The sequence below is a fragment of the Alligator mississippiensis genome, chromosome 3, assembly GCF_030867095.1.
Source record: "Alligator mississippiensis isolate rAllMis1 chromosome 3, rAllMis1, whole genome shotgun sequence".
Taxonomy (NCBI): domain Eukaryota; kingdom Metazoa; phylum Chordata; order Crocodylia; family Alligatoridae; genus Alligator; species Alligator mississippiensis.
In genome coordinates this window covers 287,968,087-287,994,600 of record NC_081826.1, presented here as the reverse complement: position 1 = coordinate 287,994,600, position 26,514 = coordinate 287,968,087, and the positions used below count along the sequence as shown (strand labels likewise).

Sequence of the window (26,514 nt, the reverse complement as noted above, 5' to 3'; positions counted from 1 at the left end):
ATAATATTATCTATTATCCTCAACCATACCATTTTAATTAATAGATTTCATTAGCTTTCTCAACTTCTTGTATGTCTTTTTATTGTCCTAAAAGAGATTCAAGCACAAACTGTATAATAATTTAATTTTTCAGGTTATGGAATTTTTGTATGCGAACAACATGGCCTTCCACTACCCGGAGCCAGCGGACAAGAACCAGTATATCCAATCCAAGATATGGAGCTACGAATATGACTCTTTCATACCAGATGTGTATGACTGGCCTGAGTCACCAGATCAGCCTCCGAAAATGCACTGATATACCAAAAGGTGACACTGCTCAAGTGGTGTCCTCTCCTCTGCAGGGAACCCCTTTCTGACCAATTTAAGATCATGACTCTGAGATTTGTAACCTATTTTCCTCCATTTTGTTGTTGTTTTTCCCTTCCTCCCTCCCAGTTTTACCGTGACATAGATTTCCCTATACACATCTGATCAAATCTGTGGGTGATGGTTCTCATCACATGAATGGCATAGCTGTCCAAAACAAATTGAAACTCTGACCATAATGCTGCATTTCTTGTTTGGAGCCCTCACCACACTAGAATATTATACAAATGACGCTTTAGTTTTGTCCAAAAGATACAGCACTGAGTTATTTGTCTCATCATTGCTGATTGCCAAGATATTTTTGTGTTTCTTGTTCTTTCCGTGCTGTCACCAACCACAAAGATCGACATCACAGAAAGAATCAGTCAACCAAAAAGGCCAGGCTAATTCAAGTAGCAGGTTTTTTTGTTTTGTCTAGAGGACACAGCATCGTAGTCCAGGTTCGCTCCCTTCATTCAGCCGCTGTTCTTTGAACCTGCTTTGGATTTTCTTGGAAAAACTGAATCTGAAGCAGTCTACAGAAACCCTTCATAAAAAGCTACAGTGGCACAGACTTCCAGGGTAGCAGAATTCACAAGTTATGTCTGAAAGTATTTGGGGGGGGGTGTTCTTTTTCGTTTGGCTCTTATACTGAAATTGAACCAGTTGCAAACTTGTCCTCCTTGCACGTGCGTATGTCAAATGAGGAGTTTGTTGGGGGGCCTGACACGTCTTTGTGTGAAGTGTTTGTGATCATGTTGACTGGGAGAGGCTCCAAAGCAGACATCCGCAGTGCTTTGAATGAAGGCTGCTTTTTCTCTTTTTCCCCTCTTTTGTTTTTTCTAGATCAGGGTGTCCAGTTTCTGTGTGACCAGTGGCTGCAACGCCCACAGCCACATGCTGCATGGGTTGCACTCTCCCCTTCACACACCATGCAGTGGATGACCCCCTCCCCTCCCGCTGTACCATGCCAGTACCCTGGATGCTGTGGCTTCCACTGCCACATTGCACAGTGGGTGTGACCCTGCTCTAACGTGCTGGTGCCCTTGTGCCATGTGGAGTCACTAGGTCTACCTGAGCTGACCAGCTGGGGGGTTCCTCAGCCCTACCCCACTCCCAAGGTGGGGGCAGAAAAGCAGAAGCAGAGGAGGAACAGACAGACTGAGTCTGGAGGCAGCAGCACCTGGAACGGTGTTGGGGGGTGGCTCCCGGGCAAGGTTCCCAGAGTCTGTAGGTTAACCTCTCAGGGCCAGATGCAGCCTGCAGGCTGCCAGTTGGACAGCCCTGCTCTAGACAATAAAACTAGAGCGGTAACTAGAACGCCTGTTTGCAACCACTTGACTGCATGTTTCCTGCAGCTTCTTGCTCAGTAGATTTCCAGCTGTTCTCAGTGGATAGACTTGAAAGGGTTGATTTGTTTTTCTTTTCTTTTTTTAATTTGTCAGTTCAGTCCATAGAATGGGGACTTCATTTCTATCATACGGCTTTATAAGTAAGCAAAGATTGCGGCCAAATCACTGCTAGTTTAGGTCTTCCATTTCTCAAGTTTATTCAAGCTTAGCTTCCATTGCATTGATGCCACTGTGAATTTGATGACAGTATTACAGTTGGTTTTGTTCTCATTTTCTTCACATCTGCTTTCTTCACAAAATCCATCTCCCTTCATTAGTGGACACAAGCTGTAGTTATTGCTGGTGTGTGTGGACTTTGTTAAATTCATCCCATTAGTGAAGGGTTTGCTTTGGGAATACTCAAAGGATGATGTGATTTACTGGAGTTTGCTGAATCAAGAAAGAACGACAGAAATAAATAGCGGTGGCAAGAACTTCTGATTGAACTGATCACCTAGAATCAAGGGCTAAGGTCATCAGTAAACGTGCTCAGATTATTCCCAGGACAAATATGTGTTTCTTACCATACACTTATGGGTTTCTGTGAAGCAAGGCCAGTGTTTCTTCAGGCATAGTAGGGATTTCTGTCATACCTTCTTGCAGATACAGGGGCATACCCTGTCCTTTTTATTGTTCATTCTGATTTTTTTAATCTTTCTAAGAGAGGAGGAAAAATAGTGGCTTTAGGTAGGTGAAAGAAGCAAGGTGATTATATGCACAGAGGAAAAAACGACTATTTGAGGCAAAATACTGTGTGGTGGCGGCTCTAAATTCCGTGTCTCATTGTATGGATCATGGAGTGTCTGATTTATATATATATACATATAAAAAGACCAACACACCCGTACAGTGTTTTTACAAAAAAATGTTTTTTCATCTATTTTTGCTATGCTTGGTTTTTAGTGTATTTAAATGTATGATCTTATTCAGAATCTATTTATTTATTTAGTACAAACTAGACCTTCTGAAAACTCAAACCTCACCAAAACTTGGCCTGAGGATTTTGTTGTGTATAAGCAGGGCTCTGCATTTAAGTACATGGGCAACAGCCATTCACTCACTCCCTTGCAGTGAAAATGTAAACTTTTAGCACTCCATGTGTTGCCCTGCTGCTGTGTCTTGAAGACAAGTCCCTACTGCCATGTGCCAGCGGTGGCAGCAGTCAGCATGAAAGGTTCTGCTTCTGTTATTCAACAGAAACATGCATAGATCCATTCAAAGCCTAGGTTCAAATTGTGCCTGTTTGGCTCTTCTGAAAGTCTGTAGGTATTGATTGATTAACCTCTGAAAATAAGGCCCTCAGAGAGTGTCACTGAGTGGCCACAGCACAAATCTTGCCCAAGGCTGAAACAGTGATAGCTGACACTGCCAGTTTTGTTTCTGTTTTGGCTGGCATGGTCTTCCAGTAAGAATGGGGAAGATTGCTCTTTTCTCAAATCATTGTCCATTCACTTCGGAGCGTTGGTTTCTTGCTATTCTCAATGCTCAGAAGACACCGATAGTGGCATTTACTGGCTGTGAATGAGTTTGTAACTTCTTAAATGAGAAGCAACTGAAAGCAATAGGAAAGAGCATAGTACTTCTGTCTGCGTCTGAGGCCTTGTCTAGACAACATCTATAACTTGAGTCTGTAACTACAGTACATTTGATCTGGCTTCTAAAATTTGATTCTAATTGTGTCTTTGTAACTTGGTTACAACAGTAGAAGACCAGGGGTCCTCACCGAGTTACTGGGATGTCTCGTGTACCTTGCAATGTTTAACTTGTATTGTTGTTCACTTGGACTGTGGCTATTGTCCATTTCTAAAACGGTGCCTGTAACAGACTGCTCTTTGTCTTCTGTTTGTGACAGCAGTAATGGATCAAGTAATCGTACTTTGATGCATTTCCTTTTTAAACATGCTGAAAAGGATGAAATATATTCATACATTTTCATATTCATACATTCTGGAACTGTGGGGTTTGAGTCTCTTTCAGGATTGGTCCTAGACCTGTTCCTGTTAAAATTATCAGGAGCAAGAACAGGCCATTAGAAAACCAGATACAGAAACACTGATATTACAGACAAAGGCTATATGAGCTGTTGATTAAAAAAAACCCCACAAAAAACTTTAAACAAAAAAGGAGCTAAGGGAACGTGACCTAACTACATGACTTAAAAAGGTTAGGTGTTCAAAAGTGTTACGTATTCCTCTGTGTATGTTGCTCTTGGCCAACAATTGTGTGTGTAAGAAGCCAGTTTAAAATGCTGCATCAAATACATAAAAAATATAACTTGCCACCTGTGTTTTATGGGACATACAATGGAGTCCTGTGTTGTTTTATGAATTTTAAAAGATATTTTGCGAAAATACTTTAAGTGAGGTGACATTTCACACATATGTTACTATTTAACTTGTCTGCTCAAAGCTAACAAGTTTTGTCCTTTTTACCTTTTTCCAGCAGGTCTTTCCAGTAGGAGGGGAAAGTAGTCCTTGGTCTTCAAGGCTGCTTGCAGATGTTAAAAAAACCAGTCAAACAAAAACCTTGCTTTACCTGAAGAAGCAGCATATTACTTTGACCCAGCTCCGCAGTGTCTGTATAAATTGGGCAGTTCAGTGTGGCTTTGGTGCCTTTATCTCAGGCTGACACAATCAGCTATTAGATAAAAGCATCAGAAAGCCCCACTAAAATGCCCAATCTTTACAAAATTTGGGCAAGCTGGGTCCAACTAATGTGATGCTTCTTCTGGGCATGTGCTGCACCCGATGCAGGAGCACACCAAGTGTAAAGTAGAGTGCTGTTTTGTTTGTGTTTTAATGTCTGCAAGCAGCTTAAATCTTTTATCTATCTCCATTTAGTATCTGCTTTACTTCTGTCCACTTTAATGATGCAGGGACATGCCTGAGGGTCAGTTCTTGTAAAAATAATATGACAGGCTAGTATATATAAAAGGTAAGTCGCACAACTCTGTGACTCTAAACAAAATGGCCAAGTTATAGATGGCACCACCCCATTTCTTGATTTTTCAGTTTGCTATGGGCATTAATGGGAACCTGTGCAATAGCATTCAGTGGGAAACACTGAAAAATGCCTCTGATTCAGGAGGCATCTAACTCTGTATATGGCCCTTTTTGACTTGTCTCGGTATTAACGTTTTTGTCATCATAGTATTTGAGTGCCCACAAATGTGTGGGGTGGAAAACATAGAACAACTCAGCCCTATGCTGTTACACTATCTCCTAAAGCTCAGTATATGATGTAGATGAAGCCTGCCAGGGCCTGCTTTTGAAGGATATGTACTAGATCGTTTGTAGGGAATCCATTATTTCCAGGGCAGTGCACCACAGCTGGAATTTGTTTTAAAACCTCTATTCATGTCAGAAGTTTGGCTTGCTAGCATGTAAAGGCATCTGTATATTGTGCGGAGGTCAAGCCCAATCCACATGTTAGCACTGGAGGGAACAGAGCACTCCAACAAGCACTTCTGACTGTGATACATCTGTCCTCATGTAGTCGCTTTCTAAGTGAAATGGAAATTAAAATACTCTGCAAACTACACAAAAAGTATTGTTTTTCTTTTCAGGACAGATATTGTCAGGAAATAGTAATTCTGCCATTTTGTCTATTTTAAAAATGCTATAAACATTGCAACGAAAATGAAAGCATCCCTTCATGTTGAAGTGGTGGTGGGAACAAGTCTAGACTAGGGGAGTCTTCAGGATGCCTTTTTCTGTCCAGGATTTGATTGATTCCGAGAGGGTCGCTTGTCAGCTGAAACTGAAATTGTATTGAAATGTGAACTGTTTTGGTTTTTTTTTCCCCCTGCCTTTATAATATTGTAACTGTATTGAGCTATGTGTTCTGGTATTCTATTTTCTTAGTAAAATACATTTTCCTTTGCCTAAGTTATGTTTGATTTTGCTCATTTTTAAAATAATGTATCTACTTATTTTACAGTCCTGCCAAAGTGGAGACTGAATTGCTTGAAGGAATTTCTTACATTTCATAGATTTCTAGGGTCAGAAGGGACGTGAACAGATCATCGAGTCCGACCCCCTGCTCTGGGCAGGAAAGAGCAATATGTTTCTACTATTCCTGTGTGTTGTGTAGTTTTAAAATAAAATGGATCTGAATTCCCTTGTAAGGGACCAGTGAATAAGAGTAGTTTAAGGCAATGGTAGGGGAGGGGAGGGGAAGCATTACAAGTACCATATTTTCTTGCATACCACACACCTCCAAAATAAAACACGCCCGTTGTTTTTGGAAGGCAAAATGTAGAGAAAAAGATTTTTTTCAGTCATGGCTGACTGTGTCGAGTCCTTCTGGGAACACAGTGCCCAGGAAGTGTGGTATCAGCAACTTTCTGGCACAATAAACTCTCTCCTGGGAGGCCACTCTTGCTGGACACTCAATGTTTCCAGGAGGATATATTCTGTCACACAAGGTTAAGCTCTCGATCTTTGCAAAGGGCAGAAGCAAGACTGTTACTTCTTTGCTGTAAGTAGCTCTTTATGTAAGGTCCTGTGAATAAAGTGCTATTTCCAAATCAAGATACTACCACCAGCTCACCTACTGCTTTGGGGACAAGTTACAGCGCTCAGCCAATAGCTACGGCTATAAGAGGGTTAACACCAGACTCAGGCCCTTCAGTTTGCTGAGCATAGAAGGGGCTGTCATCTTGACAGCTCATACAACCCCAAAAGAAATAGCAGCATAGAAAGTCTCCTGCAAGTAGACCACACTGGACCTGCCATAAGGTGTAGCAGGAAGGATTATAACCTTATAAGCAATTAAAAGAGAATTTTGTGATTTTTTTATAATGGGTCATTGTTCTCAGCTTCCTTCTTGGGGATGTCAGAGAGCCCTTTTGATACAATAGTTACATATTATAGAAGTTTAGATTTGGTTTGTTTGTGCATTTTTGGTGTATTCCTTTTTATTATTGTGCATAGTTATTTATAGTGCTTTACTAGCAAGATTTCACACAGCCCTTCCCCCCAGTTTGCTGTTTTTTTATACTAAGATATGTGGCAAACTCAGATGCAAAACAAAAGGCTTGTAGTCTGAGGGTCAAATAGCGTTAAAATTTGGGGCTGGCAAGGTGGTAAATTGACCAGCCAGATATTGTCAATTGACTGAATATTTGTGACTGGTCAAAGATTATAGCAATTTTATAGGGAGTGAATTTTTTTTTTTTGCAGTTTCACAGAAATATGATTATTAATAGAAAATTTGTGGGTTTTGTCTTAAATATTTGACTTATTGGCAATTTTTAAACAATTTTTGACTGATATTTGACTGGTCAATTGACCAAACTTTGTTTGACTGTTCAAATACCCAACCCAATTAAAATTATTAATATGGTTTTGGGGTGTCATTGAAAGGCTGCATAGAAATGTATTTTGCAGGAAATTACAATGAAGAGCAGGAAGTCAGATGCACTAGAATGAGGGTGAGGAACAGCATGGACAAACACGTGAAAGAAGTGGGTGAACCATCCAAGGAAAGAGAAGCCTTTTGGCTAAGTCTACTCTAAGGGGAAGTTTTAGATGTATGTTTTTGATCCTGAGTGTCAGAGGTTGCAGCTGTAGGTCCTCTGCACAGCTGGGAGTTCTTGCAACACCTTTTTGTTATAAGGCAGGACTGTCTAGCTGGTGACCTGCAGGCGGCTGCTGCTCCTCCGTTGTTATTCCAGATGGCCTCCAGGCCTCTTCCTCCCTTCTCCAACTTCCGCTTCTTGCCCCTACCCCATGGCACTCAATTCAATACATCAAATATTGTGCGTGTTTTTATTTAAACATATAAGATTGTTAAAATCAGCTGATGAAATCACAAAGCGGCAGCCTGGATGTTCAAATGCCTTCACTGATAGGTATCTATCCAAATACTAGACTGGTTTAAACAACAGCAGCAAGCTTGGTCAAATCAGGAGCACCACTGGTTTTTATGAATCCTGTCTGCTTGCCAATAATCTGTTTATTTCAGGATACAGCTATGTATTAGAAGTCTCCAAAATGGGACTGGCAGAGCATTCATCCTGTCCCTGGTTTTACTATATATAGTGAACTGCAATGATCTAGTGGTTTGCAAGTCATTCTAAAGTTCTGCATGGATTAGTCAGAGATCTATGAGAAAGTGTGGGAGGGAGTTATTCGGGAGACATTAAACTCTTGCATCCTGCTGCTGCTGTTTGTAAAGGCCTAGTGGGGCACAGCAGAGACCAGCGGTTCTCAACCTTTTTGGACTCAAGGCATCCATCACTGGGCTCATGGCATCCTGCTATAACTTCTCACAACTGAGTGGCATCGGATTGAAAAAGCTAATGTATTCAGTGGTTCTCAATCTTTTTGGACTCATGGTACCCCTCCATAACTTTTGTGAATTGAGTGGCACCTAATTTCAAAAACAAATTTATATTTCACAGCGCTTACCTCCATGCAGAGAGGCTGGGTGGTGGGCCCCCTGCTTTACCTGTGCCAAGTTAGAGTGTTATGTCTTGTGTTACATCAGGGTTGGTGGCAATTTTAGGAAGAGTTTAGATTTTGTATTTGTATGGGATGGGTTGGTTAGGGATGATCCTGCCTCAGCCAGGGGGTTGGCCCAGATGGCCTCTGGAGGCCCTTTCTAGCCAGTTTTCTCTGTGATTCACATTGGGGCGGTATAGCAGGGAGCCAGAAGCTCCTGGTACTCCAAGAGGATGCAGCAAGCTAAGCTGGTGGTCTGGCAGCTGCAGCAGATGAAATGGGAAATGTGTGGCTCAAGAGCCACATGACAGGAAGGGGTGGGGTTTGTGGTATATAAACCCATGGCCCGAGACAGAAGGAGCAGTCTGCTGCAGGGAGAGGAGTTCCCAGGCACGATGGTTGCAGGAGACAGGCTCGTGGGCACCCCAGCTGTCTGTGAGGGCTAGACTGAGACAGCTAGTGGGGTGTGTGGCTTGGGTTGGGGTATGACCCAGAGTTGGGCAAAGCTTCAGTTGAAAGTGGTTTGCTTATATTTTTGTTTGCTTAAGTTTAAAACGGGGGACCAGGTTGTGACTATGGGGGAGGTGTGGAGGCCACAGGGGCTCCTGAGAAGTGCCCAATTTGGAGCCTTGCCTGGGTTGACAGCTCTAGGGGACCAGAGCTGAGACGGGGCCAGGGAGGGGCCCGGAGCCCGAGTAAGGGCGAGACCAGGACTGGGGGCCCAGAAGCCAAGGCCTGAGGCAGTGGACCTAGGCTGAAGGGGCACAGCCAGAGGCAGGGGCTGAAATGGGGGAGGCTAAAACCCCAAATAAAGTTTGAGGCATGAGGGGGCCAGGTGTTGTGTTGGGATAAGTTCAGGCCCTCAGGGTCCTGGAGGACTGAAAGGTAAGAATTCCCATTGCCCCCACCCCAATTGGGTTTCCCCCTGTGCCACCCCGCTCCTTCCTTGTGGCTGCCTGTCCTGGGAGAAGGAAGGGTTAACCTGTCTGCCCAGCCACCACCGCCAGGCTGCTGCTCTTCTCTAGGCGGAGTCGGAGACCAGGTGTTGGGTGCTAACCATCATGGGTGCTGGGGGAGGCAGCGGGCCCAATCCGGGCCAGCAAGGGAGTGGTGGCGGCTGGGGTGTTCCCACTATGATGTAGCCTAGAGTGGCTATACGTTGGCATAAGATGAGCTGGGTAACACGGGTCTGAGGGAAACCTCGGCTGTAGTGGCATCATTTTGAGCCACCAAATGAGTGCTTAAAACCAGTTTCATGTGTTAATGGACAGACAGTCCAGGGACGGAGAGCTCCATGAGCTGCCCTACGTGCCTGTGTGACCAGGCCCGGAAAGGAAATCCTCGCCTCTTGCATGGATCTTCTCAGTGGGAGTTAAAAACTGGGGCTGCAGGGCTGTCGATCAGGACCTAGGAGCAGCTGGCCGGCCGCAGCTGGGCAGAGGAAGGGTCAGAGAGCCAGACCCTTTCAAAGGACCAAAAGCAGGGTGTGACTGCGCCTTCCCCAGGCTCCCTGCTTCTCGATGTCATGGAGAGATGGGGCAGGAAGGGACGGCTGGAGTTTGTCTGGTCGAACCCCCTGCCCGAGGCAGGATCATCCCTATCCAAGCCACCTTGTACGACCATCATCTAAACTCTACATATGACTACCCTCCCTCCCTACACAACATGGACCTAACATCCAAACTTGCCACAAGTTAAGCGAGGGAACGACCGCAGCCAGTGTACTGCCGCTACGAAAGGATGTTAATATTCCCGGTTCAGGGCCCTGCTAGGGCGGAAGGCGAAACTCCCCCCTTCTGCACCCGTCTGGCCATGGGGTAATATTCCTTCCTGCGTCCAGATACAGCGGTGAGCTTGGCCCCGAGCAGGAGGGCTTGCAGGGTTTTTATGGGCCCAGAGCTGGGTGGTAATGGGTACGGGGAGCGATGGTATAAGCCAAGCCTATTTCCTTCTGGTCCAAACTCCTTGAGGCCTCTTTTACGTCTTCCTTGACCTCCAAAACCCGCTGGTTGTATAAAGTGGTGTATAAATGCATGGTCCTGAATGTTACTTGGGGCAGACCCCTGAAAGATCAGTGTCACGGGGGTTTTTATGCTACATTTTGCTCGGCCTTCCTCTCATAGCTACATCCTTCCCGGCGAGGAAGGAGAAAAGCAGCTTCTCTTAAATTGCGCTCTGGTTTCTCTGCTGCGACCCTGCGCGTGGCCAATGCCCGGCGGCGCGGACCAAGCAGTGCCCGGCAGGGAGGCAGAGAAATGCTTCTCGTTGTGCAGCAATGCAACTTATTATCCCCGAATCGGCTAAAATTCGGTCTCTTCCCTGTTTCGGGGGTGCATTTGGTAGCTGTTTGAGCCTGAAAGCGTGCAGAAAAACCTAATTTATTATTTTTTGCAGTGTCTCGGTCTGCTAAAACTTGGTCCCGTTTTGGAAGCGGGAGTTCTACGTAGGTTTTGCATTTCTTCCTGTGTCTGACCGTGCACGAGCCCTCCCTCCCTCCCGTCCCCTGGGCGCCGCGGGAGGGCTGTCCCCGGCCGCACGTGGGGCGCGGGAGGCGGCGCCGCGGCCCCGCAGCCCGCCCCTTGCAAAGGCCCGCGGAGCCGGGTGAGCCGGGGGGGGGGCCGAGAGAAACATAAAGCCGCGGAAACGTGCAGATTTAAGATGTTGATGACGGGGGGAGCCGCGTGGGTCGAAGGACGTGGGCAGGTGAGGTTGTTTGGGTGGAGCTGAGCTCTTTTATAGGGGGGGGGGGGAGGTTTGTTAGCAAGCTTTTGGGTTGAAAACCCCTTCATGAGGCTGAGGACGCCTCTGCAGTTGCTGCGTGCTCTTCCTGGATAGCAACCTTGCTGCCTGCCTCGGTGCGGCCCGGCCCGGCCCGGCCCGGCCCCCTATGCCTTCCCTCCGGGAAGAGCTGCAGAGGCTTCCTGGGCCTGACCAAGTTGTCTTAAATCCAAGAAACTTCTTTTTCCAGCTATTTAAGTTAACAATAATTCATCTTTTATTAGACTCTTTCTGCACAAACTTAAGCACTCAATACGAATTACAGCTGTGCAGCCATATAGTTGTATATTTTTGTCATATTAGAATTAAACTGTCTGGTGTGTCCCCCCCCCCCCCCCCCCCCCTTATTTAGAGGCACTTCATATTGTAAGGCCCTAAACTATAGTTAAAGCCAAAATCTGGCACTGCCGCCTTGTGCCTGCCCCGTCTGCCCTTCAGTTGTAGGGCCGGGTGGGCGCGAGTGGTGGGGTTTGCAGGGACCGCAGGAGCAGGCAGGGAGGGGAACCCTCCATGGGCACTTCCTCCACTCTTGCCCTGATGCCCCGATCAGCCTAGTGATACAGAGGCCAATGGGGGGTAATTGGGGTGGCAGGAGAGCAACCTGGGGAGGACAGCAGCCTGGCAACCCACTCTCCCTTTCTCTCTTTCCCTTTCCTTTTCCCCACTCAGGCCTGTCCCCACCCTTGTCCCTTCCCCGTGCCTCCCTTCCCATAGAGCTAGCTAGTCCTCTTGGGAGTAGTGATTCTGGGGATACTGGGGGACTGCAATTGGTGGTTTGATCTCATATGAACTCCCAGAAGTTAATTTAAGTGAAGCTAGGTAGCACAGCTCAAAGATAATCCTTGCCCAAAGCAGAGTAATTTAAAGATGCGTAAAGGGTGCCTAGCCATTGTTAATAAAACGTGAACGATTGCATACTAACACTTAAGTGCTTTTAACATGATCTAAGTGTAATGTATAGTTTCACATTTATTTGAACTTCCACCTAAAATTACCGATTGACTATACTGCCACTGACTGCCTCTTACGTGTAATAACTATTATTATATAACAAAGCAAAACTTCTGCTTCTGATTCCTTTTGAGCCACAGTCCTTTCATTTTAAGGAGGGGGACTGGCAAACTGTAATCATGGTTCAGATTGATAGCATGCTATCTTTCACCATCCTCCAGGGGATCCTGGTGCCATAATGCAGAAATAGAGTATTAAACTTGAAGAGCATCTTTATCGCCCTCAAGAAATAACGGCTCACCTATTTTTGTCATAATTAAATGTGTTTCATTGTGTGAGCTTTACCAATAGACTGCTGAAGGATATAGAGGGCATTGTTTAAACGCTTGCAGAAGTGTGCTTGAAAATGAATTTGAAAATCTCAAGTCTTTAATGCTTTGAGAAAATGCAAGTAATTCAGTTGAAGGTATAAATGCAACTTATATTTAGCAAACTGTCTCCTTGCTGCTTTCACTAGAACATGCAAGAGGCTATGCTGATCACATACAGAAATATAACTCAGCTTCTTTGTTCTGACAAAGGGAAAAAAACCCAACTTTAACTTACGCCTGCTGTTTGTATGGCATGCTTTCTTAAAACAGGAGTGTCAAACACTGGACCCGCTTGATCTGTTTGTGGCCTACATATGATGATCTGAGGTTCTTCCAGTCCTGTGTTCATATGATTTTGTAGAAAGCTACTGCTTAAAACCCAAGTGTATTTCTAGTCTTTGTCCCTGCAAAGAAATTGCTCCAAATGCAAAGTAAGCGTAAATCAACCTCAGCCTATCTTTCAGAGTCTGGAAGGGTTATGAGATTATTTGCCCATTTTAATAGGGGGGGGGGAGGGGGCGAAGGTAGCTCTGAAGTCCAATGATCTCTTAAAAGTGTTAAATACATTTTTATTGCTAATTGTTTTAGCAGAAGGAATTGGGGAGGGAAGTCCATGCTGTATGGAAAGATGTTGGGGGAACATCAGTCTAAACAGGGTCAGCTAAAATGAGATGAGGATGGGGAAAGAAGAGAAACAAAAGTCAGGAATAGGAGTCACTGGAAAAGTGAGAATTTATTTCAGTTGATACTGAATGTGACATGAAGATCCCTTAGAAAATAAAGGCCGTACTAAATTCTTTAACTTTGATGGAGTTGCTGCTGTGAATCATGGATAGAATATAGTCCATAATTTATACCCCAGTCCATGGACTATATTGAAGAATAATCTAGTCAAGAAAATGATTTTGCCACCTTTTATTTAAAGGAAATCTGATTATGGCTTGTTTCTGTTCCTCATCAGAACTAAGCTTGTGCAATCTGTTTGTTTTTAGGTCATATACTGAGAAGCGCAAAATGTCCATGGATATCACTTTTCTGGGAACAGGTTCGGCGTATCCATCTCCAACAAGAGGAGCCTCCGCTACAGTCATTCGTAATGAAGGAGAATGTTGGCTTTTTGACTGCGGAGAAGGAACTCAAACACAGTTTATGAAAAGCCATCTAAAAGCAGGTCTGGGCAATTTGCAAGTATGGTTTTTGAGACGGCTTTCACACAATCTAAGTGCAATATCTTCTGTATTTAAGCTCATATTTTCTGGGGACATGTAGACACACACAAGTATTGCTTATTATTGTATCTAGGAAAGGGAACAGTGGTTCTCCAAGAAAGTAAATATTAAATCACTGCTGATTCAATCAGTGTGACACAGATATTTGTAATGGTAAATAATGAGGAAAAGGCACACAAGATGAAGCAGTCGGTAAGCCTGGCCCATTCAAACAAAGTGTATTTTAATACAAGCAATGGAGAGTTATGCAAGGAGTACCAGGTAAACTTGGAAATGGGGAATGAACTGCCTTCAGCCAAATATTTACTGAACACTTTTTGCCATTATTAACAATTCTGCCACATGCACATCGTAATGGAAAGCAGTGATTCACAATGTACAAGAAAGCTCCCACTTCAAAGCTGTAGCAAAAAAGGCATCCCAGAATCATTGGATAAAAATATGGGAAAAGTAATTAGGGAAGTTGTTTCACCTCTGCATGTGTGACATTAGTGAAATCAGGACTAGAATTTTTTTGTCTAGTTCTGGTATCAGCATTTCAGGATGCTGAAAAATTGGAGAGCAAGCAGGTAAGTATTGATGGATGGAGAATACTTTGGAGGGAGACAAAGAGCTCATAGTTTATTGGAGAGAAGCTGGAGAGAGGGGATTTGTGCGTGATTTTTGTATTTTCTCCACACATAGGTATATACAAAGAACACTGAACTGTACTGCACTTACCCACATATGGTTATGAAAACATGAGGGTGATAGTTAGCTGTGGGATGTAACTGCTACCCCTGCCTGCTCCTATAGTGATGCTATGTAGAAAAACTATCCCCTGTTTAACCCTGTGTCACTCGGGGTTCAATCTGCAGAAATTCTGCTCATTTATATTGCTATAGGATCATGAAAGATGAAATAGAGTGCAACAGCTGATGCTCTCTCCCCAACAGTGGTTCCCTCTCCATTTTTTAAATAAATGCTGGCTCTGCCCATAGCTAGAGATTGCATTTTAAAATATTTTGCTAATTTATTGGGGAATTTGGATATTTTCTCAGGCTGTCACAAATAGCAAGAGATTTCCTGATCAAAGAGCAGTAAGAATTCCTTATAAAATGCTTGTAGAAACAATGGCACTCAATTGCATATGTAGTTATTCATCCTTCTACTGTTATTAGAATGGGATTTTACTGTGTTAGTAAAGAACATAATATAGACCAATGGCAGGAAGCTGAAGCTGGAAAAAATCTGTTCAGTTGCTGCTGTACTTTTTGTTTCCATTAATAGGTAGAATTACAAAGATTTTCATAACCCACCTTCATGGCGACCATTTTTTTGGGCTTCCTGGTTTGTTGTGCACAGTTAGTCTCCAAAGTAGTTCTTGCCCAAGCAAGCAGCATGTTGATATTTATGGGCCTGTAGGACTGAGAGACTTCATTTGGAGAACTATGGAGCTCTCCCACTCGGAGCTCCTGTTTTCATATGTTGTTCATGAACTAGTACCTACACCAGACCAATGCCCTCCAGAAGAGTTTAAAGAATTACCCTGGCTAAACAGAGATGGAGGATCTTCTAAAGAAGTGCAAGGGAGAACAATTTATCTGGATCCTGTAGAAAACTCCTATACATTGGTCAATGATGAACAGTTTGTTATGAAAGCCTTCCGTTTATTTCACCGCATTCCTTCCTTTGGATTTCTCGTAGAGGAAAAACAGCGAATTGGTAAACTCAACGTACAGAAGTTAAGAGACCTTGGTAAGTAGCTGGGTTTATTTTATCATAAAGAGGTCATTTGTGAATATCACTGATTTTATAGATATCCTAAATGTCCTCAGAAGATGCATGTGTGCTGGTTCTAAAAGAATTATAATTGCATTTTATTTTTAACTATTATATGCCTATATAAGAATTTCTAATGTACCTATTCTGATAGTCAGACCACCAATGTTCATCTTCAGATGCTGAAAATCCACTGGTGAGGGATATCCAAAAGTATACAGTGTTCAACCTGACATATATACTTCCAGGATTTGTAGTAGAACTGTGTTAATTAATGGCTGAAGATGCCTCTGAAAACTGCTCCAAGGGAGATGACTGAATTAGAGCCACGTGCAATTGTCTGCAATCCAGCCTGAAATGGGCCATTTTATTCTTTAGAAGAAAATGGAAAACTTATTCTAAAACTTTTTATACTAATGAGGATGGCTTTGATCATCAGAAGAGAAAAAGACATTTTCCTGTGCCAGCACATTCATTAAGGGCTTAGTTTAAGAAAGTGTGAATTGACCATAGTGGAAAGAGAGAACTCTGTATTTGTGAGAGAATATCATATCAAAAGTTACCACTTAAAAACTTTTCTATAGAACCTCCTACGCTAAAATAAAACCCACTTAGAATATGAAATGAAATATTGTTTTCCTTATCGTCTGATAAAAATTCATGCCTTGATGCAGTGGAGGCCAGCCCTTTTTTGGAGATGTGCCACAAATTAGCCCCACATCCTCCCAGAGTGCTCCTCTGATCCCCTTCCTCCCCGCTTAGTTTGCTGGTCTGCTTTCTGCTCCCTGCCCTATGCTGCATAGGGCAAGGAGCAGATCTTCTGCTTTGCTGATTTTTCTTCTTCCTGTCCTGTGCTCCCTGCCCAATCTGCTGCTCTACTTTCTGCTCCCTGCCCGGTGTATTGCTCTGCTTTCTGCTCCCTGCCCTGTCTCGTTCCCAGTCTGCCTGTGCCACAGATTGGATCAATGGAGAGATGGATCAAAATGAGAATTGGCCATCCACCCTTGCTTTAGTGGACTCAGTGTAAAATTTTTCAGCTCCTGTACTGAAAGATGACCAGTGTTTATTTAGTACATGAACACAGAAACTAACCATGAACTTCTCCCTCTTCTTACTAGGAGTTCAGCCAGGTCCTGTATATGGGAAGCTGAAAAATGGTATTACAGTCGTCCTAGAAAATGGAATAACTATTTCTCCTTCAGATGTCTTGGAAGATCCTATTCCTGGAAGGAAAATATGTATTTTAGGTGACTGTTCAGGTGTTGTTGGAGATGAAGCAGTGAAACTTTGCTCTGAAGCAGATCTATTGGTTCATGAAGCCACATTGGATGACAGTCAAGTGGACAAAGCCATTGAGTATGGTCACAGCACTCCAAGAATGGCAGCTGAGTTTGCAAAGCTATGTAAAGTGAAGAATCTGGTTCTGACTCACTTCAGTCAGAGATATAAACCGGCTGCTCTGGTGGGAGAAGGAGACACTGATGTCACAGAACTAAAGAGACAAGCAGAAGCAGTACTAGCTGGCCAAGAAGTAACTTTAGCGGAGGATTTTATGACAATAGACATTCCAATGAAAAAACAAAAATAGCACAATCTAGCTCTGCAGCAAGGCAGCAGTGAGTCAGGTGTGGCACTAACTGAATTTACAGTAGGATATCAGGTCTCCAGATTGGTTCCTAGGGCTCCTCTGTTGAACTGCTCAGCCTGTAGAGAAGCACTGGATTATTGCTGTAGAGCTGCTATTTTAGAGCCTAATCCTGCAAGATGGTGAATGCCCTTATTTCCCATCAATTTCCATGGTAGTTTGGGAAATGAACCTTTGCAGAATAGTATTACTATTGACAAGTATCTACATAGTCCAGTTCTCACTAGAAGGCTGATGAAGAGGCAGATCGCTAGTCAAACTTGCTGCCTTCAGTTAAATAATTTTGCAGTCGCATTCATTTTTGTACAAGGCCTAAGCAAAGAAAATAAACCTGTTCTTCAGTTATATAGCCCGTTAAAAATGTAGAAACTTACAGAGTTGGGAAGAAAGTGTACGAGTATGTTGGCAGGCATTTAGTGAAACAATCTAGAAAATGTAGATTATAAATACAGGCAAGAGCCCTTCCGAACACTTCCTTGGAACTTCAGATATTTTTGGCTTAAGTCTTAAAGGGGACCCTAAAGGGTCTTTTTGTCTTGTGTTTACAATCTTTCATGGATTTTTAAAGGCACATCAAGATTTCTAAAAAAGAGAAGAGATTTTAATGGCAGCCTGTTGGGATTCTTTTGTATCAAATCTTGTGAAAACTTGTTTAAATTATTTTATCTAAAGGGAATATTGTGCTGAACTTAAATAAAATATTGATAACTGTACCCAACGTTTTGTAAATAAGTCTCATTACTAACGGATAAAACTGCCAGCCCAGGGCTGCTCCAGTTGGGCTCCATGTGCTGCGGAGGGGCTGGATGAGGCATGAGGGTGCAGCCCCTGCACTGAAGCACCCTTGTGCCCCAGCCAGCCTGGGCAGTGTCTACATGTGCTTTTGTTCACAAAAAAACCCAAACTCTGCAGCAGGGTAGTATTTGTATTTACCAGTACTAAACTGCTGCAGATTTTATTAGTGTTGTGTGCCCTAATAAGGGTGCATGCATAGGTGCCAAGACATTTACTGCTCAGTTAATTAGTCAACTGTGTAGTAAATGTCTTGTGTAGATGTGCCCACATGAATGCTGTTCAGGAAGTGTCCCTCAAATATATTTTTGGCTGCATTAATTTTTGTAGAGTAGTGATAGTTACTCCTTAGTCATCAATTAGATTTATCTAGACTAGTGGTTCTCAGTCTTTTCAGACTTAAGGCACCCCTCAGACTCGGGGCACCCTCTAGAAAATGCTAGCTTTTAATTTTCACTTGTTTTAAGACTACAGAAAAATAATGGAGCAATTCTCTGGATTTATCTTGTATATCATATTTGCATACCTAACCATGCTCACAGTGCCTGCACCCTTGAAAGGATCTTGCAGCACCCCGGGTGAGAATCGCTGGTTTAGAGCAGTGACGCCAGGCCTTTGGCTCTAGAGCTACAAGTGACTGCAGTGAACTGCAAATGACGGTGGGGGAGGCAGGTGGTGGGAAGAGGTTGTTTATAACAGATATTGGGCATGTCTTGCAGTCATGCATAATGCAACACATGTACATGACTGTTAGAAATAGATAGCACATGTCCTACATTTCCTAGTAGGGATGTAAATAGTTCCCCTGCTGTTGCAGATTAACCAGCTGGGATGTATAGCAATGCTCACATTTCAGGAATCCTGCCTCTTGCTTCCAGAAGATGTTTGTTGAATCCTGAGTACCTGTTGCAGGGCTCCGAAGTAAACAAATAATGTTAGTTTGCAAAAACCCACAGACGGATCAAGAAAGTAAGATGAATATAGATGTTCTGTGAAAAAAGGGGAACAAGAGCATTTCTTTGGGGGTGGGGGTGATGGAAGGAAAAATATCTGTCTACTACAGGGGCAGGCAATTATTTTGGCTGTAGGGCCACTTAACGAGTTTTGATGAATTGTCAAGGATCACAAAGGTAGTTGCCTGCCACCCCTCAGCCCCCCTTGACAGGTACCCTGCCCCCTGGTCACCAGCTTGGGACTAGAAGTCCTACCTCTAACCCCTGACTTTTGCCCCTGGAAATCCCTCCCCTTGCCCTGGAAATACTCCTTTTGGGAGGCAGGGTGCTGCTATCTTGAAAATGAGAAAAAAAAAACCCCAAATCATATACTAAAAATACATCTACTATAACTTACTTAAATTGTATTTAAAAATATCATTGTTCTGATTTATATTAGCTTGCATAGTACAGCTAGAGGCAATTGCATAATAGCTCAAAATAAAGTCCTACTATGGTGGGTGGGTGTGGATGGCTGTGGGGTATGTGGTTGGGGTGGGGGATGTGGGAGGGTGTGGGGTTATGGTGGGTGGTGTGAGAGAGAGAGATGGGGCCGGGCCATTGGCTCCATCGCGTGCAGCTCTTGTGGACTGTGCATAAGCCTCATGCAGGGCAGCCAGGCAGACCCCGTGCCTAGGCTCTGCACTCCTGCTGCTGCCCCACCCTGAGTCCCCACTGACCCCAGGGCACTGGCACAGGTTCTACATTTCCATCTGCTGCCACCAACACTTCCCTTTCTCATCTGTATGCCTGCCTACCACTGCTACTACTGTTTCTCAGCCACCACTTCCCTCACCCACTGGCCCTTCCTGCTGCCCCTCCCCCCCCCACACCTGCCGCTGATTTCTGCTCCCCTGCCTACTGCTATGGCTCCTGCCTGCCCTGGCCAGCACCATGTGATTCTTGGCTGCATGGTTGGGACCGCATAGCATGGCATGGCGCCAGCCCAAGTCCTGCAGCATGGGGTGATCCCGGCAGTTTCCCCTCTTCCCTCCATCTGATCGCATCTGACTTTCCACTCGGACAGAGGGAGGGCAGGGAACAGCCAAAGGGTCACCAGGCCAGAAACTGCAGAGGCTTCTGGTTGGGGCTGGAGGTGGTGGGGAGTTAAGGGCGGGACCAGAGGGCCTTGCTTCTCAGGCACTGGGTCTTGCTGCTGGCTCCCCCTGGGTCCTGTTGCTGCTGGTGCCTTGTGGTTTTTGACAGACAGCCATGCGCAGATAATAATTAATTTTCTAAATATTTTAGGGGCCCTGTGGGCTATATAGAATGGCTTGGTGGGCTGGATGTGGCCCACAGGCCATATTTTGCCTACCCCATGTCTACTGTGTGATGTTGCACTCCATTTAAAAGAATCACAATTGGAAAGCATTAATGTCAGTGCAACCTGCAGTTGGCAGTGATTTCCCACTTCCTAGTGAATTTGAAGAACTGAAACTTAAGCTCAAACAGCAAAGACTGAATCAAAAGTGTGTAGTTTTGCAGAGTTTATAACAAGCCAGTTTACATTTGCATCTTACAAAATCACATGCAAAACAACAAAATGGACCGTACCACAAGTAGATGATGTTCTACCCTGTTTCAGGATGAAAAGGAACTAGGAAAAGAGCAGAATAAAAGCCAGTTTTCTGATTCTGTTGAGTCTAGGAGGGCTTTGGATATTTCAGAGATTATTGAAAGTTATCTGAGCTAGTGTAATCGAGTTATTGAAGAGATGAGAAATTATTGAAGAGATTATTGAAAAAGAAGGGTTATTTAGTATTGCAACTGAGAAAAGTCTGGATGTTCATGATACCTTAATTTATTGAAAATTGTCAGAGCAAATTATTTGGGAATTAGATATAACAGAAGACCTGTTGGTATGATATCATTGCAAAATGATTGTAAAAGAGAGGGTGAAAAAGGTGTTGTAAAAATGTCTTTAAAAAGTTTGTAGCACCAGAGAAAGTAACAGTCACAGCAACAGACAGGGCATTGGCTAAGTTAGGTAAGAGAAGTGTGGGGCTGTTGTTTGTTTGTTTTTTTTGGGGGGGGGAGGGGATGTTTGCTAAAGTCTGAGAAGTCTATAGATAGTTATCTTTCCATAGATATCTATATTGTTCCCCTTTTTTCACAGAGCATCTATATCTGAGACTGCATGAAATTTTGTGGAATCCTTCCATTACATACCAGCAAGCATTATTTTTAACATTTACTTCTCTTTGCAATGTAATGAAAGAAGCTACTGAATTAGTTTAATCAGGTCAAAACCCAAGAAACATAATCAGTTCAAAACTTTGTGTGAAGAATGTGATATGCAGTACAGTAATCTAGTTCTACAAACCAAAGTGAGGTGCCTTTGTTGTAGCTACATACTAGCCCATGGCTTGGATTTGCTTGAACTAGCCATGTTCTTCATTATTGGATGTGTTGAAACGTCATCCGATCTCTTTCAATTCTAGACTAATCTACTGTGCAGTAAGGCGTCACTGTGTAACTGCACAGCAGCTACTGCGCAGTAAATAGGTCTACTGTACAGTAAGCTAGTACCTGTATATACAGGTACTAGATGAACTTTACAGTAGTTACTGCATCATAGTGCTCGTGCAAATTTGCTCCTGCTCATTCACACCAGCAGGGGCCCGGTTCTGGTGTTGCTTAGCTCTAGGCTCCAGGGAGTCAATTAGCACTGGAACAAGGTTGCTCTCTGCCTGCCCACCCTTCCTCCCCCATCCTGGCACTGTGCCACTCCTAGCTTCTCCCAGGAGGACTGAAGGACTTCAAATTGCTTGTATTACCTCCATAGAGCAGCCTGAAGTTACCCTAATGTGAGCTAGTGAGCATAACCCAGTTAACCCTTGCCTAAAGTGGCATAATTTGAAATGCTCAGAGGATGCTTAGCATAAGTTAATAAGCTAACATGCAGATGCTTGAATTTTAAGTGCCCTCAGTATGGTATAAGTGTAATGTGTAACTTCCCCCTTAGAGAAGCTTTTGAAATCAAGACATTTTTCATCAGGTCACCAACGTGTGGATGCTTAGTGAAATTAATAATCCTGGAGGGGCAGGTGCAGGAGAGATGTTAATTTTTAGATCAAATGAAAATGTACATCTCTACTGCTGGTAATGCTTCAAACGCAATCCTTGTCAAAAGTGAGCATGTCAATGAGGCAGCGTAACGTTAATTTATTGAAGAAAATAATATTGCATTTAAACTATACATGCGTACATTTAGGTTGTAGACAAGTCCTTTTAAATGAAAACAAAAAGGGGTGGGTGATGAACCAGCAGTGAGCCAGTTGGAGATGCAGGTGGATTTATTACAGGTTCATTCTCTAGGTCACCGATGGGATGGAGTCAGTAGGACGTTCTGTAGATAGATCCGTGCTACGGGGCAGTTTTGCATTCAGATGGGCTGCTGCAGCTCTCATGAAATACAGCATTAGAGAAAGAGCTTCAACATGCTTCATAATCATAACAGTGGGGTTAAAGAAACACAGTTTAAAATTCATTTTCCATATCAAGATAGAGAGTTAGAGATTATTGTAGAGCAACAGCCAGCAGGAGCACAACTCTGAATGCCAGAAAGTGCTTTATAGAGGGCAAAGGTTCCCCAGGCTTAAAGAAAGCCCAGAATCTTTGAATTTAAACACTATCACCGAACCAGGGATTGATCTAGTATTTCTGTTGTACTGGACAGAGATTAAAATCAACTGAGGGATTCCACTCCCAGCCTGCTGTACTTCTTCATAGGAACTAACAGAAAAATCTTAGTCTGTAGAGTTAGGGCATCAAATTTGGAAAAGGGGTGTACTTTTTCAAGGTTGTGTAAAGAATTCACCAGACACAGCACCCTAGCGATCCCCCTAATTTAGGAGAAAGAGTTACAAACTGCAAACAATTCATGTAGCCCTTCTCTCTCCACTGTGAATATTACCTCTGGCCTTGCTTTGTCTGTCCTGTAGCTCTGGGTAAATACAGTTTTGGAAAGCAGTGAAGTAATGCTGGACCTGATACTGCAAGGTCTTGTGCCTTCTCAATTCTCATTCAAATCAGTGAGAACAGATGGGACGCCCCTTCAGGCTCCTTAGTAAACCATGTGATGTGAGTATCAATCAGCTTCCATGTCAGGGTAAACTGGGAGCTTTCAGCTAGTAAAAGTGAAGAACAAAAAGAGTTTTGATCCTGGCAGCTTAAGGGGTTGGCTCAAGACCCATACATTAGTAAGGGCTAGAAACATTATTTGAGTCTATCTGTCCATAATTTGTCCAGTGTTTTTCTACTTCTCTTGCTGACAGGTCATTATATTTAGGCCGTTCACAAAAAATACTCTTTAATAAACCATTTCTCCTTTACAGATGTGGAGAGTAGAGGTGTGCATTATGTAAATATAGTGGTATACATGAAATCCCAGAGTATATTTCTGTGCTGAATTTCTGTTAGCAACTGTTATGGTGCCAAAGTGTTTCCTACAAATGCATATGGCTGTGCTTCCTACTGTCTGGCCTTCTCTTTTGTTCTCAATGGAAAAAGGTGCTGAACTCTTTTGAAAATCTGGCCTTTAATGAGATTAGAAGGATGTTAATGGTTTGTGTGTGCCAGTAAGATAAAACGGATTTGGGGCCATTAATCATAAAGTAATTAGGGAAGGGAAAAATAAGTCAATCTTGGCTGCCCAAAAATGTTTAAATTGAGAGCTGCTAAATGAAGTGGTAAGATAGAAATCCGTAGGTAGGTTTACAACTTGAGGTTTGGTAACCTCCTTTATTTGCAAATGCTTCGAAGATGTAGAGAAACTTAAGATCCCTGACTTCCCTTTTTATTTTTATCTCCAAGTGCATCCAAAGTTAAAAATAAATCCCTCTGAAAGAAGCTGTGAGAACCAATATGGCTCAAATGTCAGCAGTCTAATTTTAAGCCTAGGCATGGCAGGTACAAAGGTTGAATTTCTCCCATATGTGAGCGAACATTGCATAGCACGGATTAAAATGTCCAGCTGTACTAATTCCCCTTCGGATGTCACAAGCAGCCCTCACAGAAGCAGTTGACATTTCTTCTCCTTCAATAGTTTCAAGCCAAGTAAAATTACCTCTAACAATCGTTTTAAATAAGTACTCTTCTTTGCTAACCAGCTGCTGCTCTACTGCTGTTCAGTGTGTATTTGCTCTTTCAGGAAATGAGATGCAATTATGGGACTAATCCTGCAAGATGCTAAGTGCCCTTAAAACCAGTGCAAATTAATGGGAGCTGAGAGCAACTCCTGAGAAGTGTTAAGTGCTTAGTACAACATAGTAGTAGGCTGGTATTTGTAAAGGTTGTTTAGGGTTGCAGCACATGACAATGTAGACCAGGGGTCAGCAACCCCAGATACGTGCACCAGAGCCATTGATCTGCTGGGCTCTGGGCAGCTGCCACTGGCCACAGAGCAGGGGCTGCTCGCAGCAGAGCCCAGGTCAGCTGGCAGCCAGGAGGCTGCAACCAATGCTTTGGGGTCTGGAGCCCTGGCCCAGCTCCAGGGCTGGTGGCAGCTTCGTGCACGCCTTTTTAGGGTGCATGGCAGGGAAGGGCCTGGAGCACTGCAAACCTGGCCTCTCACCTGCTGTCTGCCCAGAGGTGCATGTGCATCTGCCGCTAGCAGTGGGGGTCGGGCACCTTGTCAAGTCAAAGCGTGGGTCAAGGTTGGGGTATTTTTGGTACTCTGACCAAAAACATTGCCGAGCCCTGACGCAGACCCTGAGGAGCTGAGCTATTTGAGGGAAGAATAGGGAGGAAGCTACTGCTTTGACTTCACTCTGCTCAACTAACCTTTGAGATTTGGATATGACATGAAAAAATAGTGGTTGGATGACTAAGCCAAAAATGAAGGCTTCATAATTTTAAGTTAAAGGATTGAAAGTGGTGAGTATTATTATCATTGAGGATGACACTGGTGAGTATTATTATTGCTGAGGATGACACTGGTGAGTATTATTATCGCTGAGGATGACACTGGATTTGTAGCTCAGCCCAGCAGATCAAGAGACTGTTGGGCTAATGAGGATTTTTTGAAGATACTGTTCCCTTTATCCGCTGGTTACTGCTGCACTTTGGTAGTAGGAACCAGCAGCACACTGATAAGATGGGAAACTCCCTTCTTGAGAGCACAGAGGCAGAAAAGGATCTTGGAATCATTATTGACTCCAAGATGAACATGGGCTGACAATGCGAGGTCACGGTTGGCAGGGCTAACCGGACCCTATCGTGCATCCACAAGTGCATCTCAAGTAGGGCCAAGGAGGTGATCCTCCCCCTCTACGCGACACTGGTCAGGCTGCAGCTGGAGTACTGTGTCCAGTTCTGGGCACCCCACTTCAAGAGGGATGTGGACAGCATGGGGAGGGTCCAGAGGAGGGCCACCCACATGATCTGGGGACAGCAGGGCAGACCCTACAATGAGAGGTTACAGGACCTGAACCTGTTCAGCCTTCACAAGAGAAGGCTGAGGGGGGACCTTGTGACTGTCTATAAACTCACTAGTGGGGACCAGAAGGGTTTGGGGAAGACCTTGTTTCCCCTAGCGCGCCCCAGGATAACAAGGAATAACGGCCACAAGTTGTTGGAGAGTAGGTTCAGATTAGACATCCGTAAGAACTACTTCACAGTCAGGGCGGCTAGGATCTGGAACCAACTTCCAAGGGCAGTGGTGCTGGCTCCTCCCCTGGGGGTCTTTAAGAAGAGGCTCGATGCCTACCTGGCTGGGGTCATTTGAGCCCAGTTTTCCTCCTGCCCAGGGAGGGGGTTGGACTTGAAGATCTACAAGGTCCCTTCCGACCTGACTTCTATGAGTCTGTGATCTCAGGCCAGGATTTCTCAATCGTTTCTATTTGAAATGACACATTTCTTTCCATGAGGATTTCTGTATACTGTGAGTTCTGTCACAACCCAAAGTTGTGCTTTTCTGTTTGTGTGTGCTTTGGCATCGCTAAATTATTTTTCCCTCTGAATTGCAGCTTCCTTGCACGGTGGAGTTCTCTGCTGCAGAAGAGAACCCCAGTGCAACAGAGAATTTCCCGCCAATTTGTAGCTTTCTTTGCATGGTGCATTTCTTTTGCATCTCAGAAATGCACGGTTCAAAGGAGTTCCCGCCATTTGTATGAGGATTCGTGCCACATTATTGGCCGATTCTAAATTATGCACATGTGGCGGCTGGCGATTGGCCTGCTAGCCGTATAAAGAGCTTGGGTGGTTTCCGCCCAAGCTGGAGAGAGAGAAAAACTGGAGAGAGAAGGAGAAATTGGAGAACTCACCAGGAGGAAGATCTTCATGCTGTGTGAAGATCTCTAAGCGCTGCAGATCCTTACGGACCCAACGCATCTCTTAAGAAGGCAACAGAGGTCTAAACAGCCTCTGGCCTCTCCCTGTCGCCGAGTGCAATCCTAGACGTATCCCTTTTCCTGTATACTAAATATTCGAACCCACGGAGCTTTAACAACTCCAGGGGAAAGAAATTACCGAACCCGCAGAGCTTCACAACTCCGGGGCTAGAACGAATTTGTCGTAGTCCTCCAACGAGGATTTAAGCGGAGCTGTGCCTGGATGCTGACCAGCCTACACCACTACCACCACTGGTGTAAGTAAACAATCTTTGAATCAACCACTACGCGTCCTTGACTAATTCTAGTTCACCCCCCGGTCTTCTCCGGCCCCGCGTGCCCGGGCTGCTGGCCACAGCCCGCGTGCGCAAAGACGGGCCCGGCTCGCCCCCGGCCCGCACAAGTTCTTGTCTATCTCTTCTAGGGATAGCAACAGAGGGGCCTAAGGAACTCCAGGCTAAAGTAGTGTGGGAAGGGTG

General features: G+C 44.2%; 2 protein-coding genes across 5 annotated transcripts in view; both read left to right on the top strand.

The window, feature by feature from the left end:
- ME2 (malic enzyme 2) overlaps positions 1 to 5,626 on the top strand; it is a 48,129-nt gene extending 42,503 nt beyond the window's left edge. For both annotated transcript variants that reach the window (XM_006264229.4, XM_019496012.2), the window contains exon 16: positions 134 to 5,626. In XM_006264229.4, the coding sequence (XP_006264291.1) occupies positions 134 to 298 (165 nt within the window). In that variant the 3' untranslated portion in view covers positions 299 to 5,626. The remainder of the gene's footprint in view (positions 1 to 133) is intronic.
- A 5,073-nt stretch (positions 5,627 to 10,699) lies between these two features.
- On the top strand, positions 10,700 to 17,633 carry ELAC1 (elaC ribonuclease Z 1). Of its 3 annotated transcripts, XM_014593960.3 has the most exons (5): positions 10,793 to 10,888; positions 12,556 to 12,716; positions 13,278 to 13,456; positions 14,784 to 15,251; positions 16,394 to 17,633. In XM_014593960.3, exons 3-5 carry the CDS (start codon positions 13,300 to 13,302, stop codon positions 16,861 to 16,863), a joined length of 1,095 nt encoding a protein of 364 aa, XP_014449446.1. In that variant the 5' UTR covers positions 10,793 to 10,888; positions 12,556 to 12,716; positions 13,278 to 13,299; the 3' UTR covers positions 16,864 to 17,633. The 3 variants fall into 3 exon arrangements, with proteins under 3 accessions (XP_019351612.1, XP_014449446.1, XP_014449447.1); XM_019496067.2 differs by lacking the exons at positions 10,793 to 10,888; positions 12,556 to 12,716 and adding an exon at positions 10,700 to 10,786; XM_014593961.3 differs by lacking the exon at positions 12,556 to 12,716.
- Positions 17,634 to 26,514: the final 8,881 nt, after the last annotated feature.

What these genes read in the sequence shown, in the direction of transcription:
- ELAC1 (XM_019496067.2), top strand. Translation starts at nt 13,300, where the DNA reads ATGTCCATGGATATCACTTTTCTGGGAACAGGTTCGGCGTATCCATCT. An exon ending in GAAAAGCCATCTAAAAGCAG is followed by an intron (nt 13,457 to 14,783) that starts GTCTGGGCAATT and finishes TTCCATTAATAG; the next exon opens with GTAGAATTACAAAGATTTTC. An exon ending in ACAGAAGTTAAGAGACCTTG is followed by an intron (nt 15,252 to 16,393) that starts GTAAGTAGCTGG and finishes TCTTCTTACTAG; the next exon opens with GAGTTCAGCCAGGTCCTGTA.